At 34.3% G+C, this 18,103-nt stretch overlaps 1 protein-coding gene across 2 annotated transcripts; it reads right to left on the reverse strand.

Annotated features, from left to right (window-relative positions):
- Positions 1 to 2,227: 2,227 nt before the first annotated feature.
- LOC110789564 (uncharacterized) lies at positions 2,228 to 8,159 on the reverse strand. Of its 2 annotated transcripts, none has more exons than XM_021994270.2 (7): positions 6,943 to 8,159; positions 6,195 to 6,383; positions 5,834 to 5,901; positions 4,061 to 5,624; positions 3,805 to 3,974; positions 3,528 to 3,714; positions 2,228 to 3,442 (listed from the first exon to the last, which is right to left on the reverse strand). In XM_021994270.2, the coding sequence occupies exons 2-7, from the start codon at positions 6,349 to 6,351 to the stop codon at positions 2,805 to 2,807; spliced, it is 2,784 nt and encodes a 927-aa protein (XP_021849962.1). In that variant the 5' UTR covers positions 6,352 to 6,383; positions 6,943 to 8,159; the 3' UTR covers positions 2,228 to 2,804. The 2 variants fall into 2 exon arrangements, with proteins under 2 accessions (XP_021849962.1, XP_021849958.1); XM_021994266.2 differs by having other exon boundaries at positions 6,195 to 6,387; positions 6,943 to 8,158.
- Between the last annotated feature and the right edge of the window lie 9,944 nt (positions 8,160 to 18,103).

Below are 18,103 nucleotides of genomic sequence, written 5' to 3' on the forward strand. Positions count from 1 at the left end.
GAGCTCATTGGGAGAGAAATCAAGCCTCTCGAATGCTTGAATATCAGTTACTTCTTGTATTTTCAGTTTATTAATCAAATCTTCATTAGTCTCTTGATTTATGGTCTGTTATCTATGCTAATTCATAGCAAATGGTATCAGAGCAGTACTATTCTGGGAGACTAAGAAACTGATTCTCGAAATTCAAAAAAAAAAAAAAAAAAAAAAAAAGGAAAAAGAAAAATGGAATTGGGCAGATCTGAGCAGAAACCAGAGAAGTGGGATGATTGGCTCCATAAGTTTAAGGAAGACTTGGAGAGGATCATCAAGGAAGGGATTCAAGAAGGTATACGAAGAGGACTCCCGGAGTTAGAAAGAGGGAAGATGATTCTGGAGGTTGGGCAAGAAGGTCCAGAGAAACGTTTGGGCGGTGGGAGCAGAAAACTCATTGGCGATTCTAATGGAGGAAAAACTCAAACCAGTTGCACGAAAGTTCGTACCACCTCGGAAGGCACTGGCAAGCATCATATGGTGGTTACTAAACCTCGACTGAAAAAAAGAAAAGGGGGAGCGAACTGATCCGCAAAGAGTCAGATCTAGCATGAGACATGGTGATTTTGCGGGTACCGGCGGAGGGCGAGGTAGTTTCCCCGGCGAATATTGTGGTGTACACACTGTGGAACAACAAAACAAAGTCGCCGGCAACAACCACGGTGGTGAAGGAATATTTGGGAAAGGCAGAATTGGTGGAAGTGGTTCAGGTACCGGAGCCTGCGGATCTGGTGTTGGTCGTGTGGCATTGGTTGCGAAGTGTGTTGTTGGTGGTGGCCTGAATAGGGATGGAGAAGGATTCGTGAAGGGCGGATCATCGGCAAGTGGGTCGGGTGGTGGACCTGGGTATTCATAAAGTACAAGTACCGGCGATAGTTCAAGCTTCGTCGCCGGCAATGAAATTGCCAGTGAAGTAGGGTGGCGCGTCGAAGAACACTCTCAGAAGAGTCTAGAGTTGATAGAGTATTGGAGAAGCTTCAAAGGATTTTTGGTTGGCTTGGAAAAGAATCCATGTAAGGGTAAAATGGTAATTCTACAGTGTGAGAAAATGGATGATCAGATTGGGATGAAGTCACGTGTCTTGAATGTGAGTGTGAAGAAAATTCCAGAATATGTTACTAAGGACAAATTGGACAGTAGATTGTTAAGACACATGGGGGCAATTGTTAGGGTTTTAGGAAGGGGTGACAGATATTTTTGGGGCTTATTTCCTTCAGGCCCAACTTTTTACAACCCATTTATTTTACCCACATTTCTTTTTGCTGTTGTCCACAAGCTTATAACCCACTTAAATGAATGAGCTAAGGTCCAACCCTGACCACTTAAATCCTAAACCTAAACAGTTCCCCACTCCTCCATGTTTAAGTCCTACACGTTTCTCAAACATATCAGCTCTCCACACCAAATTCGTCACATATGTGACATCTTCTACTGTCTGTGGTAAGTCCCAGTACTATTTTTCAACAATCAAGCCACTCGGGAAATGTCAACACCTCACTGATAAGTAGTTTCAAGGCGAGATGAAACAAGGTCTGGTTTCTGAGTGTCACAACAGATGGGACACAGATCATTGTTGCTGTCATCGTCGAGAAGTGAGCACCTTGAGGACAAGGTGGAAGTTTGGGGGGCCGGTAATGCAATAAACTGATATTATGGGGGAGGGTAATTTAGGTATTCTCGTAATTAGTAGCTTGGGGAATAAGCTAGGTAGTTGGGCTAAGGAAACTACACTATATATAGGGATAATTAGAGAGAGAAAGGCATGTTGAATATTGTTGAGGAATTTGGTTGAGCTTTTAAGAGCTCATTGGAAGAGAAATCAAGCCTCTCGAATGCTTGAATATCAGTTACTTCTTGTATTTTCAGTTTATTAATCAGATCTTCATTAGTCTCTTGATTTATAGTCTGTTATCTATGCTAATTCATAGCACACCGCTGCGTGATACAGGGCCAAGTGAACCACCAGTGCAGAGCTGCAATACCAACACAAGCCATGTACAAACTCAACACTGATGCTGCTGTTTCTAAGGAAGTAGGAATGGTAGTACGTGATGTGATGATTAGTGCAGGGTACAGTGTAGCTTAGAGTGTAGTATGACATGCAGAAGCACAAGCACAAGCACAAAGGTTAACAAGGCACAACGTTCTCAATTGTGGATTGGATCAACAGGTTAATATTTCAAATGACACTAACAAATCTATTTGAAAACATGTGTATATGTGTGATTTACTTTATTTTCTAATTACACATAAACACTGCTTATACACACTCTGTTATAGTTATAGACTTATAGCTATGACAATCAAGGGGACGACCAAACTAAAATCAATCTTCCCCAGTAGACAGACACCCAAGTAAAAATGTACAAACCCAGCACACCCTCCAACTCCAACTCCAACTCCAACTCCAACTCGATCAAAATGCTACACACTTACACTATTACCTACAAACTTCTCAAACAATAAAAAATATCTCCACAACTTCGAGTGCATTGTGAACCTGTCATGACTAACAAAGTAGGGAACTCGTTGTGTCAGCTATTCACTACCTACAGCAGCATTTACCCAAGAAGTTGTTCCGGACAACTCTTCGTGAAACTTATCAGCAATCCGATGTTACTTTAGTTCCAAGTATTGAAACACGGGCAGATTTCAGATTTGTGCTTCGGAAGTTCTCATGTATAGTTAGGCTGCAAACTAGTCTACTCAACTTCCACGACTCTTCCTGACTGCCCCAAATGGAAGTCAAATCCTTGGATGGAAGTCAATTATATTCATACCTCAACATTAACAACATCACTCTCCTTCGCTTCAGTCGGAATGAGAATGGAAATTTCACTCTCCAATACCCCGGTATCAAAGCTCAAAATTGTCTCTTTCACCAATTCTTCGAGAATAGACTCTTGCAGCTGAATCCCAATGCTTTGGCAATCAAACTGCACGTCCAACCATTTCCCAGGTTTCTCTAAGTCTTTCTCGACAATCTGGTCTAGTGTACGCCGGGGACCCTCCAGCTTTAAGTACCAGTCGACTCTTCCCCATATCTCAGTAAAGATATACTTTCCTTTCAACTCAGGTTGAACATATGGCATTGCAAGTGATAGCAAGCACCCAAAGTTCAAACAACAAATCTCGATTAACACTTCGTTGATTAGATCAAAGAGAACATTGAAGTCACAAGAAAGCAGATCTGGAAGAAAGTCCACTTCATCAACCAATGATGGATCTATAAGATGGTCCGAGAGAAAATACCTTCTAAGAAGCTCATCCCAAGTCAAACCAGACATTTCTACCACAGCTTTAACAAACTCAATCGTATACTTGTCATCATTTACACATCTGCAGCTGAAAACTTGTTCTACAGGTGGTGAAATTTCTTCTCCAAACCGTATTTGTCGTGGTCGAATAGGCTCTATAAATACAATTTTTTTACCATTAGTTGTCTCATTTTATGCAATGCAACTCATTTCATTTAGTGTCTTAGAGTGGAATCTTACCATTTGAATACTTATTTCCAGGAGGGCTAATGTCATCTTCTTGGAATAATGGTTCGAGAACGGATATGGGACTAGGCTTGCTTGTTGCATCACTCACAGAATCTAGATCTTCATCATTCTCAGTCACTTTACAAATAGGTATTGATGCATTTGAAGAAGATGATGGTTCATTCTCTTCACATATATCCTGCAAAAAATCACATGGAAGCACTTAAGACCCATTGGAATAGTTTTAAATAAAGAGAGAAAGTAATGACAGTGTTTTGGTGGTATTAACCTGTTTTAAACTTGTTGGATGCAGGTTTCTCTCGGAAAATGTTGAGGGACTGTTATCTTCCAATTCACTCTTCGAAATGGGACGTAATGAGAATTGTTCAGAGGAGATATCCATCCCGTCATTAACGTTCAGGGATTCCACATCAAGAGATCTCAAAGATTCCCCGGGAACTACAAATTTTCAAGAATTTTCATTGAACATTCTACATTAATGAAAGCACAATTGTAAAAGTTTTAAACTGACAGAAAAGGCATACCTTCAGAAGTCAAAACCTCAGTTTCACAAAAAGGCTTATCAAAATTCACTGCACGAGGAAGCTTGTCAGAGACACGAGGTTCAACAATAGGAACCTCAGCTCCACAGACGGGTTTATCAGCAGTTGTGCATAGCTCACTGTCTGTCTCTTGCTTCACTTGAGCTGGATGGCTGCAAGTGGCTGCTTGCATAACCTGTGATGCCTTCCCATCACCTATTTTACATTCCCCATTAGGTGGTAATCTCATAGCTCCCTCTGTTCTAGGACTACAGATAGGAGAACTGTAACCAGAATAAGCAAGAATTCTACCAAGAGACCTGGGCCTCTTTTTGCCGGGATTATCTGCCCCATCTATGTCCCCATTCCCTACAATCTCAGCAAGATGTTTCCTAGCTTCAATATAGATGTTGGACACCCTTTGCTCAGGGGTAAGTGCACTGTCATCTTTTAGCTTTTCTGTTTTGTCAACCTTCTTGATGCCAACTGAAGTTTTAGGAATTCTTTCTATAAAGAAATGGTCTCTACCAGGAGAATTCATTCCAATTGTTTCTCCACTATTTTTCTTGTCTCGATTACCCAGATTTGGCTGCTCATCTGAATATTGATGTGACTGCAGCCCATGTTGCTCTTTCCTAATGGCTTGTTTCAACTTTCTCTTAAACTCCGCGAAGGAAAAGGGAGAAAATGCTCTTTCAATTTGAGCTCTATCTCCAGCAGTCTGAGGCGACTCTGCCAATGAACTGCTAGGGGTGGTCGTACCCGAATTAGTAGAGCTTGGTGGACCAGGTTTTAAAACAACAATTCTGTTTTTATCTTCAGAAGTATCAGTTCTCTTTGATGAATTTCTCTCCAACCCCTTAAACCTCCTCCAAAAGTTCTGTTGTTTAGCATTGCCAATATCATGTTGTGACATGTCAGATCCTGTCAGCACTTTAAATTTACCCTCCTCAACTTGAATATCCTGAGAGCTTTGTATGTGTTTCACCAACTGTGAATTGGGATCCTGCAGAAGCTTCAGAAACAAATCTTTGTTTGAATTCAGGATTTGAAGGGCGTCCGTGAGTTCTTTTGAAGGTTGGATTTTACCATTTTTACTGCAGCTATTTCCATCAGTAAAATGATTCACTAAAACCTTTGTTGACTCCCACAATCTTTTCTCAACATCGGAAGGATCTTCCGTGGATTGGATGTCACGTTCTCCATCTTGAACATGTTTCAGACAACTAGTATCCTTCTGGTGAATCCTACTACACAGTTCTTCCACAATTACATTTAAGTCGACGCTACCACAGGATTTGTGCTTTCGGTGACTAGGCCTTTCGGCTTTTAAGTCCTCAGCTGCAACGAAGCCACTAGCATCTAGATCAAGGGACATCTTGTTTCTCATCCATCGACGATTCTTCTTCAAATGGCTTCCATCACCTGTTGTATTCAGCTTTGTTTCTCCATTAGCAATGTTTTCTTGAATTTTCTGATCTTGCTCTCCAAGCATCTCTTCCTCCATTAGCTCTTTCACGCTCAATTTACTAATGTCACTTGCTTCTGTTTCACATTGAACAGAGCCCTAACAGATGTACCAAATTATAAACACAAACCATCAGTGACTTGTATAACCAACTAACCACAAAACAAATCCGCCCAACAACATCCTATCAAAAGAGTAGTTCGTTCTATGACAAATCATACTGGGATCGTCCAATAACCATGAAACTATTCTTACCAGAACATCAACAAAAAGAGAAGGAAGAGGTACGAGAAAAAAGAGGAACTTACATCAATATCATTACAGATTTCACACGAATCAGTCAATGACTCAAGCTTTATAGTTGCATATGCAGCCCCTGCAGAGAACATGAAAGATTCTTGTCACTCCACACAGTCCACAGTTTCCAAGTTACACAACACAGACACCAAAACTGGCAAAATTATTTATCAAACAGTAGATGTGCGTAGCAATGACCACACAAAATCAGACCACGAAGTTGATAAGAACGGTATTTAAGTAACTGTATACCTATACATCCGTCTATACATTATGATTTACTATAAGATCCGATGACCTTCTTAACAAGGTTGAATTCCTTTTACAGGCACCTGCAGCTGAAAATAATTCATTACAACTAAGAGTCCTTACCATCTAGTCGCCTGCTCCCACGCTTCCTATCCACCAGCAGTTTCTGAGAGGAGCGACCATGGCGGAAATCAAAGATACTCCTACTAATCAAACCCCACATACAACCTGACTGATCCTTCTGATATCTGGTAACCCTTTTTCTTGATCCCTTTGCCATATTGAACAGCAAGTACCTTAGCCAGAATGTATCTACCTATCCACATTTAGAGAACAGAGCAATTAATCAGCAACTATTAGGAGACCTCCTCCACATTTGTAAGTATTGTAACATTTCCATGGACGTTGAGTTATAACCAAAAACCGACATCTCAGAACAAACTTATGCATCCTATTTCCAAAAACTACAGCGAAAACAACGAGACCGAGACGATCTGAGTTCTGTCTACTAGTTCAATTAAGCATCTCCAACAAGCCAAAAATCAAAAGCATCAATGAAGGAGATATACATATAGCTCAAAACATCGACATAATACGAGGATTTCGACATGCAACAATAAGTTTCGAAAGCATAGCAAGTAGAGAGTATGATCACATTAGATTCATCTCAATTGGTAAACCAGTCCAACATAGCTGGAAATACTTTGTGAGCATACATTCAGTTTAGCAATAGTAAAAGCAAAATAGATATTTATAACAGCAAGACAAATACAAGGAGACCAAAATAAAATTGAATTTACCACAGAAATTGAAAGATCCAAAGAAGACACATACAGGCTAGTTACAGCAAAGATGAAGAAATAATAATTACCTGAAAAAATACCAAATTTCTTCAATTTTAATAAAACCCCACCAAAATTGAAAAGCTGATTCAATCCAGCTATCAGAAAAATTCCTACCAAGAATCTGTCAAACCTTCATTTGATAGCAAGGAATCAATACTTCCAACACCTGCACGTTTCTTCCCACTCAAAAAAAAGATGCCAAACCCTCAAAATTGGACAATCTGATCTTCAAAAAGATGAACGAATTTTCCCCAGAAATTCCATGCACTCTCCAAACTTCCAAATTAAAGCTCAAACAAATAGGTACTGTGTCTTGCAAAACAACCCAATTCTTCAATCTGCTCAAAAAAAGCCGGGGATACGTACACGGAACACTCTTTGAAACTTGGGGGTACAACAATCGAAAGAAAACCCCCAACTAGAGATTCAGCATTGAATTCCCAGAAGAAGAAGAAAAAAAAGCATCAAATTTGGGTATACTATTTTCACTCCAACAATCAGAAAATTAAAGTGTCAAAAGGGAAATTCTTCCAGAGTGTAATGATTGTTGAAAGAATTGAAAATCCCACAACTTTAACTTTGCTGAAATGAAAACCGACCAAAAAAAAAGGGTCCCAAATCCGAAATAATGGTGGGGTAATGATTTTCAACACTGACCCTTTTTTTCCTGTAAAATTGTACTCACAAATAATGTACGAAATCCCATGTGGGTAGCTTCCATTAAAGTCTGATCAAATCAAAATTATCAAACAAAAAAAAAGAAAAGCGGAAATTTGACAAATGTTGAGGGTAAACAATACACTACTCCGAAGATGATAGCTGGGACCCAACCAAAATCAACCCTTTTTCCTTTTAGTTTTTTTTTGGGTCTGCTTCAGGAAGAATCTGACACCATTTTTTTATGCAGAATTTTAATATTTCGAGACTGATTATACCCACCTTCTTTCTTGAATCATCATAAAACAGTCAGTTGCTCTTGATTTTCTCTCTCCTGTTTTATAAGTGTAAGAGCAGAAGAATGCCAGAAATGGAGGGGGAGATAAAGAGAGATAAACCCAGGGGGTGTTTGGTTCATCTAAAAAAAGTGGGAGGGGGAAATTTTCTACACGCGATGATTTCTATGGATGATAGAGAGAGAAAGTGAGAATTGAGTTCACCTTTTTGACTTTATGTAAAGGAGGACAGCAGGAGTTGCAGGAGGGGTATGCGTTGTAAATACATGTTTTGTTTGAGGATATTTCTGGGTTTTTTGGCTGGGGTTGAGTTGGTGGTCGTGCGAGGATTTTTTTTTGTTTTTCTTTCTTTAGATTTTAGATGTGAGGTTCCCGCGCTTAGTCATTAGCCGGACAGTCGGAGTGATGTCTCGGATTGGCGAATTGTTGCGTATACTTTGTACTACTAGTCGGAGTGATGTCTCGAATGGACGTTTATTGCGCAATTTCGATTATATATCCGGGTGTACAATGCTTATTGTTCACCCTGATTAACATTCATTGAATACTTCCTCTGTTCATAAATGTTCTTTTCATTTTTTGATTTGACGTTCCTTTTTGTTCTTCCCAGTTAGAATCTTTACTATTTTTAGACATTTTTTTTTTACTAAAATATCTTCATTCTACCATATAATTTTATACCATATTCTACCTTTATTCACTACACCTACCCAATTATTCTCATTGATTTTTCCACCTATATTATTTAATTCATTCACACCCCCAATTCATTCACCCACGTTATTTTATGATTCTTTTAATAAAATACTCTGTATCTCCCTTTCCTTTCTTTCTTCAGAAATTTTTGTGTAAGACCGTCTAACGGTTAGACCACTTTTTTGGTACCAACTAAACTAGTGTAAAACATAACTAAAATTAATAAAATCATAACTAATTGAATAATAAAATAGTTAAGGTATAAAGATAAATAGTTAAATTTTTGAGTCGAATAGTTATTATTTTTTAACAAACTTATTATTAACTAAAATAATTGATCTCATTGCTAAAATAATCGGTTTCATTGTTTAACTAATTGGTTTAGTGCTTAACTAAACAGTTCGGTTGCATAACTAATTGGTTTCGTTGCTTAATTAACTAATTAAATTTCAGACTTAACGAATTGGTTTCAGTGGTTAACTAATTAATTGTTCCAGTGTATAAAAGTGGGCTAACCGTTAGACCGTCTTTTCTAAAAGTTTGTATTCTTTCTTTATTATTTTCTCTCTCTTTCCTTTATTCCAAAAATTAGATTATCTTACACTCAATCATTACTCTTACCATCAATCATACCAAGATTCCATTTTTCTTAATCATCTCCCAATCTCAACCGGGAAGAACATCAAGGAACGGAAGAAGTATCTAATAAACATAAAGAATGATTTTAATGTACGTGTACAATTGGAATATTTGAACTATATGTCCATTTACTATATGTTATTCAGGTATGAATAATATGTTCTTTGTATTTGAATTATATGTTTATTTAAAAACGGGGTGCACAGTGAGCATTGTGCACCCAGGTGCATAAATCATAGTTTGTCTTTTTTGTCCAACTATAGTATATTTTTTTGTCATAATTCTAAACTCCTAAAATTGTACTTCGTCCGTTTCTTTTTACTCGCAGCACTTTCTTTTTCACGCTTGTCAATACATAACTTTAACAATTAATATCTTTAGTTACTGATAATTAAAAATCATAAGCAATTGATATTCGAAAAATATACATTAAGACTAAACTAACAAACTCCACATGAATATATTTTGCCTTAAGTATAGATCATCAAAAATAAACAAAGTAAAGTATGTGAATAGTGCAAAAACTAAAGTGTGGCAACTGTTCTGAAATGGATGAAGTTAATTAATCACTTTATAATTCGAATTAAATAATAATTTTACCATATTTTTCCAACCAGCCATGATAAAACACAATTTTATTTCACTTCATCAAGGTTTTGTTCTCTTCACCTTATTTTCACTTATTTCTGGTCTAATAGGATAAAATAAGGGTCAATAAGTTCAAATAAGATAAGATAAGTTCGGGGTCAATAAGATAATATAAGATAAGATAAGATAAGTTCAGGGCCAATAAGATAAAATAAGATAAGATAAGATAAGGTAAGTATTACATAAGGTAATGTTGTAAGTTCCAATAAGATAAGATAAAATAAGGGTCAATAAAATAATATAAGATAAGGGTCAATAAGATAACATAAGTGAAATTTAGGTGAAGATAACACTACTAAAAAGTTCTTTTTAATAAATTAATTTGGAACAAAATAAAATAAATATTTAATAACATCTGGGCATTGCAAGGGACATGAGCTAGCTAGTATTTTCCTTAAGTTTGCAACCACAACTCCACAAGTTGTAATGTCAAATTGTCAATTGAGCTTATCTCTACGACTAGGGATGGAAAATGGGCCGGGTTTGGATTTGATGGAGCGTCACTCGCTTCCATCCGGTCCACCTGTCACCTGGTTTACCTATCACTCGTATTTCATCTGTCCATCACTCGTGGGTGAGCTAAGTGGATCGGGTGATATTTGGGTGAAATGGTTAACCATTAATAACTACCACCTACTCCCTTCGTATTTAATTTTAAAAAAGTACAGTTTGACTGGAACATAATTTTAGGACGGTGAATTAAATTTATTAAAATAAGATGAAAGTGGGATAGTAAGTGAATTATTTCTTGTAGTTAAAAAATGATGTGAGTAAGTGTGAGGACCACAAGAGGGAGATAAAGATTAATATAATTGGAAGTGGGGTCATAATATGCCAAAAAAAAAATGTAATTTTTAATTAAATACAACTGATTATGAAAAGTGTATCTTTTAATTAATCACGGGGAACGTAACAAGTTGCATAACAATTAACAAAAAAAAACCCTTATGTTTCTACATTTACTTTTAGGCACTCGTAACCATAATTTATAACAAAAACAAAATTCAACAAACATTAAATTAAATAAATAATGACTTAACAACGTGAAACTTTTATATTTAAAATATAAATAAATGGGTGATGGATCGGGTGGTAAACGAGAGATTGGTCGGTGATGGACCAAAAAATGACATCCGTATTCGGCCCGCATCCATCACCCTCTTTCCACCAATTTATTTCGGGGACTTAATCCTTTTAATTATATCGGGTGACAGGATAATTGGATCATCCACTAGATATTTATATCCTTATTCGCAACTGGATTTTACTCTCTATATGGAATAGAGGTGAACACAAAAGGGTGCCCCTGACAAAATTTTAGGAAACATGCATAACCTATTGCATCAAGTCCGTGAAATTGAAAATCGAAACCGGAACCTATTGCAAAAGGTTCCTAAAAATGAGATCCGGAACCGAAACCTGTTATAACAGGTTCCGATCCGGGTTACCCTGTCATTTTATTAAAAAAAACAAAAAAATATTGCTAATTTATTATAAAATATACTCCCTCAATTCAGAAATATCGCACCATTTGTTTTTACACTATTCACACTATGACTTTAGCCATTTTTTGTGATTTGTACGTAAGAAAATTTTAGTCATGTGAGGTCATGTTAGATTCGTATCGATATATATTCTAAATATTAATTTTTTATAATTTTTACTTGCGCACGATATGAGATATTAAGAGTACGTCAAAGTAATGGTTAGAGAAATAAAAGTCAATCATGGCCCGATAATTCCGGAATGCATATTTTATGGTTTGTGTTTTAATTATGTTTATGGCTTGGGCTTAAATTGTTCTTTTATATTAACATTTTCCAAATATTATCTTGGATAGTTTTATATTTTGGACATACGAGTCATTATAATTGGTCCTTGGTTCCTGATTTGGAGTACTCAATATTAGAATGGATGTGTAAAGGGTACCCAACAGGTCGGTTACCCGTTTCAAAAATTAGAGAATCGAAACCTGTTGCAACAGGTTCTCAATTTTGTTAGCCGGGACCTGAACATGGACAACATGTTTCGGTTACGATTTAGGGTACCTTGACTTTTTGCTCACCCTAATATGGAGTACCAAACGTTTCAGGGGATAACAAAGTTGCATGGTACAGAGTACTCCCTCCGTGCCTAAATGTTTTTTTCCCATTTCCTTTTAAGGTGTCCCAAATGATCTTTCCATTTATTTCCTTTCCTGTTTAATCTCCTCTTGTAATCTTAACCTTGTAATTATGTTGGTTTATCAATAAGACCTATTAATCTCATTGGTTGATTTAAGTTTGGATATATTAATGAGTTGACACTTGTATTCCTTAAATTCTATTGGCCCACAACCCTTACATCTATTTTATTTTCTTCTGGAAATAGAATAAAAAAGCAACATTCCTCACAAAAGTACAACAATGATACTTAAACTTGCAATGTTGTCTTCTCCGTTATAACCGCGTAAAATGACAAAAGGGGAAAACTTTTAGGGATGGAGGAAGTACTTAACTTGTAAATACCCGTATTAATATATGTAAAACTCAAAATAAATAAACTTTAATTTTATTATTATACGTAGGACATTCAATGTAATTTGCATATATAATTGCATGACAAGAATGCAACTACTTAATTTATTTTGATATGTTACCTCCCCCCCCCCCCCCCCCCCCGCTTCTCTTTGCTTTATTTAGTTAGTTTAAATGTTTAATCAAGTCGTAGCCAATTTTATGATCCAAATTTTGATTAGATTAGTTAGGTTTATCTTGTAATTCAAGTTTTCCAACTAATTTTGGTAATGATGCATTAATGTTATCTCCTTAAAGGCCTTCATAGTCACCCATCGATCTATCGTTGTTTGATCTCCAGCCCCCCTTCTATATATAGTGATCTTTTGATCTCATAGAGTCCAACTAATTTTGCTTGATGCTAACAACACATTGCTTCACCAGTAAAGGTTCGAATCTTAACATCTAATGTGCCAAAATACAAATTATACTACTTAAATCAACAATAATTACAATTACGAGAATTAAGGGTTGAGCTAGTGGTTGGAATCCGTTCTTCAGTTTCTGTGATAGAAGCTCAATTCTCACCCCTAGTAAAAGGGATCTCCACATTTCTACTTCGTTACAAGATAAACTTCATTATACCTTTAAAAGAAGAAAATGTACCGGTACAAATTTTAACCCTGGAGAGAGTTATTGACTAGATACCCTAGATTCGTCATTGCTCTTGATCCCTTTTCCTATTTTGATTTGATAAATAGCTAAAGAGTGAAAAATTAAAGCATGAATGTATTACTTGTATGCATGTTTACTTTCTATTTGAAATTTTAGAAGGGTTTTTTTGGGTAGGTAGAAAGTAAGTATACAACTAGTTTTCTAAGCACGCGATGTGTGTCGTCATTTTAAAAAAAATGATTTGATATATACGCAAGTAATGTTTCAACGACTAATTAAAAAAAATAACAATTTTTGTAAGGGTATTATCGATATCTGGGCACCTAAGTGCTAAGTTACTAAACTAAAGTTTGATCATAGTGAACTAAAATAATATTTCAATGACATTCTTCTCTAATTTGTTAATTAAAACATATTTTATATACACGCTACACGTGATTAAAAGTATGCACAATTGCTAAAACATGTAAGAAAAATTATTTAAAACTAAAGAAAATAAAATAAAATTATTTGTATGTAACAAAATCTATTTAGGAACTAATGTATAACAAATTAACTAAAATAAACGTAAAAGATTGTGTTTTTTTACTTTTCTTTTTTCTTTTGCGTTTTTGTCCCAAAGTGCTTGTATAAACATATAAAATTAGGGTGTGATTAAGAGTAAGACTAAGTTTACTTTTGTAATAAAAAATGCGAGATCGAAAGGATGGATTCCATTGTTTTTAACAATTAATACTTGATTTCATGTTTGCTAGAGGAATTCAATTAAATTGTGACTTTTGATTGTCACATGCATTGTATTTTCCTTTTTTTTGCAATATGACATTAAATAATCAATCAATAGAATTATTATAATTAGGTTTTAATTAATTAGATTAAATTATAAACTTATTAAGGGTATTATAGTTTATTCCATACGGGACATCAAAATACCATTTGCTAAAATGACTCCAGAAGTTCCCTTATGAAATAGAGATTCAAATCTATGACCAATCTACTATCAATAATGTATATATTCACCTAGTTGATTTTAAATCGAAAACCTATGTACATGTTGCATGTTTGAATATCCGACTACTCCATGATTCTAATTTATAATTTGTATTGGGACGATGATAAAGGTCGCAAGTTGCGACAATATTTTGTTGTCGCAATCTTATGTGTCGTTTTTTCATTGGTACATATAGGCGTCATGTAGGTAACACGTCATCAATTTTTTTTTACTATGAATTCAATATTTTTACTATGAAAATATATAAATAAGTTAGTCGATACAAAGACGGAAACAAATATTTATTATATTTATAGTAAATATATATTTCCTTTTATCTTATAAATTACAAATTAAAAAAATAAAAATTATAATCTAATAATATCTTTTTGTGCAATTTAAAAATACATCAATTTAATTTAAAAAATACACTAATTTATAATCTAATAATATATTTTATGCAAATAAAAATTCATAATCATACATTACTTCATAATAGTAGAAGGGCCGTTCATTCCAGCCTCCTCACTACACCCAAGCCACCGCGCGACTCACTATCATGTTTTGCGTTCATCTAATTAAGTACAATATAAATTAATAAGAAAAAAAGTACAATATAAATTAATAAGACACCCGTCAAAAAAAAAAGTACAATATAAATTAATAAGACTCCCGGTCATCTTTTCCGTCAACAAGACACCCCGACCAGGCGACCATCTTTTCCGTCAACATCACACCCATTTTTTATTTTCCAAGTACAATATAAATTAATAAATGTGTTTTTTATTTTAGTTTCCTATATCATATAAATAATTTAAAGTATTTTTTTTTCTTCTAATTTTCTATATATACAAATTAGAATCATTTATTCAATTTGTAAATTAGAATATTAAGATTTTCCTACCTTTTTTGTAACATGTATAATAGGTTACATAATCTAAATATTTTAGTTTCCAAATACAATTTATGACACATAGGCGTGCCATGTCACCACTGTGACACGGCTTAAAGGTCGCATGTTGCGACCTTTATCATTTCCGTTTGTATTGTTCTCGTAACTCATTTTTTAATAAAAGTATTTTTCTTAATTAATGTAAACACGACACTACGCAACGCCTTTGCTTAGCTTGTCTACTACACGTACTAGTGACAATTTCATCACAAAATTGTTTCAAATTAAGTGATGATGAGGAATTGAGGACAACGACACGTGACTATGCGTGTAGTTGAATTAAAATAAGTAGTCCGTACTATTTAGTTCATCAATTGAATTCATGATTACTCGATCTAGGAGAGCTTACATGCCATTTATATAGTATAGACGTATAGTGATCAACATCATTTTATGTTTCATGTCTTTTCCCCCCTTTTATAAAGTGGGTTGTTATTTTATACTCTATCCGTTCTAAAATTATAGTTCTGTTTTTTATTTCGAACGTCTCAAATTTATAGTCATGTTTTCTTATTTTGACATTACGTTTCTCACTTTCTCATACACCATATTCCACTGTTTACACTTCCCACTTTCCATTACGCTATATTCCAATGTTTACACCAGGACCGGCCCTAGGGGGTAGGCGAGGGGTGCGACCGCCTAGGGCCCAAGGCGGAAAGGGGCCCAAAATAATTGTCTATCCAGTAATTTAGTACTAGTAATAAAAAACGCATTAAATGCACATGTTATTTCTTTGGCTCATTGGTAGAAAGTAGCTTTTAAAGTTTTGGTATTTACTAGAGGTCTAGGGTTCGACTCCCCTTACTAACTCTTTTTTTTTTTTTTAAACGTTGTCAATATTTTTATTTTTGTGTTTTACATTGAGTTTATGTACATAGTATTTGACTTTTAGTACTCAGTTCTAATTGATATAATTATATGTGAGAAAAAAATGCTTATTTGATGGACATAGGTTTATAAGTTTTAAAATAGATAAGCATTTTAATGAAGACAAAATTAATTGATATTTTTATATGCTCAAAATGAACCTTTATTTTAAAAAAATATCTCTTTACGCATATTAATTATCTTGTAATTAAGTGAGTATTTATTTTATTGAAATATTTCAAGAAATCGACTAGAGCCGAATTTTAAAATTCTAGGATCATGCAAAGGAGATATAGTAAGTTTTTATTGATTTGAATTCAACAATATAATGGATTTCACAAAAAAAAAATCATTTTAGTTAATGACGTATTATTTTCGAAGGGGCCCAAATCCCATATTTCGCCTAGGACCCTCAAAATGTCAGGACCGGGCCTGGTTTACACTTCCCACTTTCCATTACGCTATATTCCACTTTGCTTAAAATCTGTGTTTTTAGTTAAACATGACTATAATTTTGGGACCAAAAGAGTAGGAAATTAGGAATAGATCCATTCAAGTTGTTTAATACAAGTATGGAGCAATATGAAGCATTATTCAAGTAAATTAATATCTAAAATCTTTTAATTATATACTGCGTGCTCTGTTTTTGTTTAAAAAAACTTGCAATATTGGTAACTGTCACGCATACCAACAAACAACTTAGATCATTAATATCAGTCTTTTTTTTTTTTTTTATCAAACTCACTTTTACAATTTTAATTATCAAAATGACTATTTTTTAATTGTATTTCCCCGAACTAACAACTATTTTCACTTTGAAGTAAAAATCAATGAAGCGGTTTGAGTATTTTTTTTTAAATAGTGAAACGGTTTGAGTTTTTGTTTAATTTAATAGTGAGCTGGTTTGGTTTGGTTTGGTTTGGTTTGAGGTTTTTTGCAAAAAAAAAAATAAAAAAAATAGTGAACCGGTTTGGATTTTTTTTGTGATTCCATTTTTCTTTTTTTTAAAAAAATGGGTGCTTTTTATTTTCTAAAACCTAAGTCGACATTGCTCGTGTATAGCGTTTTCCAATTTCTTCAATTGACGATCGACATGAATAACACCTAATATTTTATCGATCGAAGATTTCAAAAGGAAAATTGATTAGTAATAATTTTGTTCATCAATATTAACTACTTACACGTTTTGCTAAAGTGTAGACTGGCTCATTTTTTAGGAGCCGACATGGAACATCCTTTGCTATGCTAATTGGCACGCTTCAATGGAACAAGAGTATAAGAGATAGTTTAGATTTTGAGGATGCTGCCCTAGTGCCTTTAGACATGATCTTTCTTTATATTCCCTCTGTCTCTAAATACTCGCACCGGTTTAATCGGTATACTTCGTATAATTTAAGACAATTTAATTGACTTATTATTTAATTAGGTGGTAGATATTAGGTATTTTTTAAATATAGTTAGTGGGAAATGTCAACTTTTTGAGGGTGATAGGGGTAATTTTTTTAATGTTTTCTTAGATATTAGGAATACAAGTGAGACATTAGCTAAGTGAGAAAAATGATATAAAATTGGAAAAAAATATATCATTTATAGATAGTTGTAAGAATTCGGGACGAAGGCATTAATTATTTTCTTTAACTTTGTGTTGGTTTGCGTTACTCCATGTAAGACACGTATTAAAAGTTAGTTGGAGACTATTTGTTTGTTTTTCCTAAGTTAGCCCTTATTATTATTATCTGTGTGTTTTTTTATTATCAACTAGATTAGATTCCGTGCACGCATGGATTATGATAAATTTTTTTTTACAAAATATTTAACTAAATATCCCTAATCTACTGCATAATTGTAAAAAAAAAAAAAACATACTCATTTATATTTATTCATCTAATAAGCATATTATATATGTGTAATATGCTACTTTGACCGACATATCGAGTGAATATAATTTCCATTATTAATGTACCGATTTGACTAAAATATTATTAAAAAAAATATTTAGCAAAATTATTATTATTATTACGTGGTATCTATTATTTCCATAAATTATAAACTAATATTTTTTCCATAAATAAATAGTTTAAAAAGGGTAGAGAATAAAATAAAATAAGATATATATTTTAGGAAAATGTTTTAGGCGGAAAAATTTTACACCAGAAAGTGACATGTGTCATTCCCGGTGTCTGTTTTAGTATATAGTACGGAGTAATAGATTGTCTTGTGTTTGTACGGTATTTTTTTCTTAGTGTAATATAAGTCCTTTTTTCTTTA

The sequence above is a fragment of the Spinacia oleracea genome, chromosome 2 (genome assembly GCF_020520425.1).
Source record: "Spinacia oleracea cultivar Varoflay chromosome 2, BTI_SOV_V1, whole genome shotgun sequence".
Lineage (NCBI taxonomy): Eukaryota > Viridiplantae > Streptophyta > Magnoliopsida > Caryophyllales > Amaranthaceae > Spinacia > Spinacia oleracea.

Excerpts from the sequence above, each read along its gene's own strand:
- LOC110789564 (XM_021994270.2), bottom strand. The coding sequence starts at position 6,351 with ATGGCAAAGGGATCAAGAAAAAGGGTTACCAGATATCAGAAGGATCAG. Across the intron at positions 3,975-4,060 it reads TGAGGTTTTGACTTCTGAAG|TTCCCGGGGAATCTTTGAGA; the intron begins GTATGCCTTTTC and ends GAAAATTTGTAG. Across the intron at positions 3,715-3,804 it reads ATCCAACAAGTTTAAAACAG|GATATATGTGAAGAGAATGA; the intron begins GTTAATACCACC and ends GATTTTTTGCAG.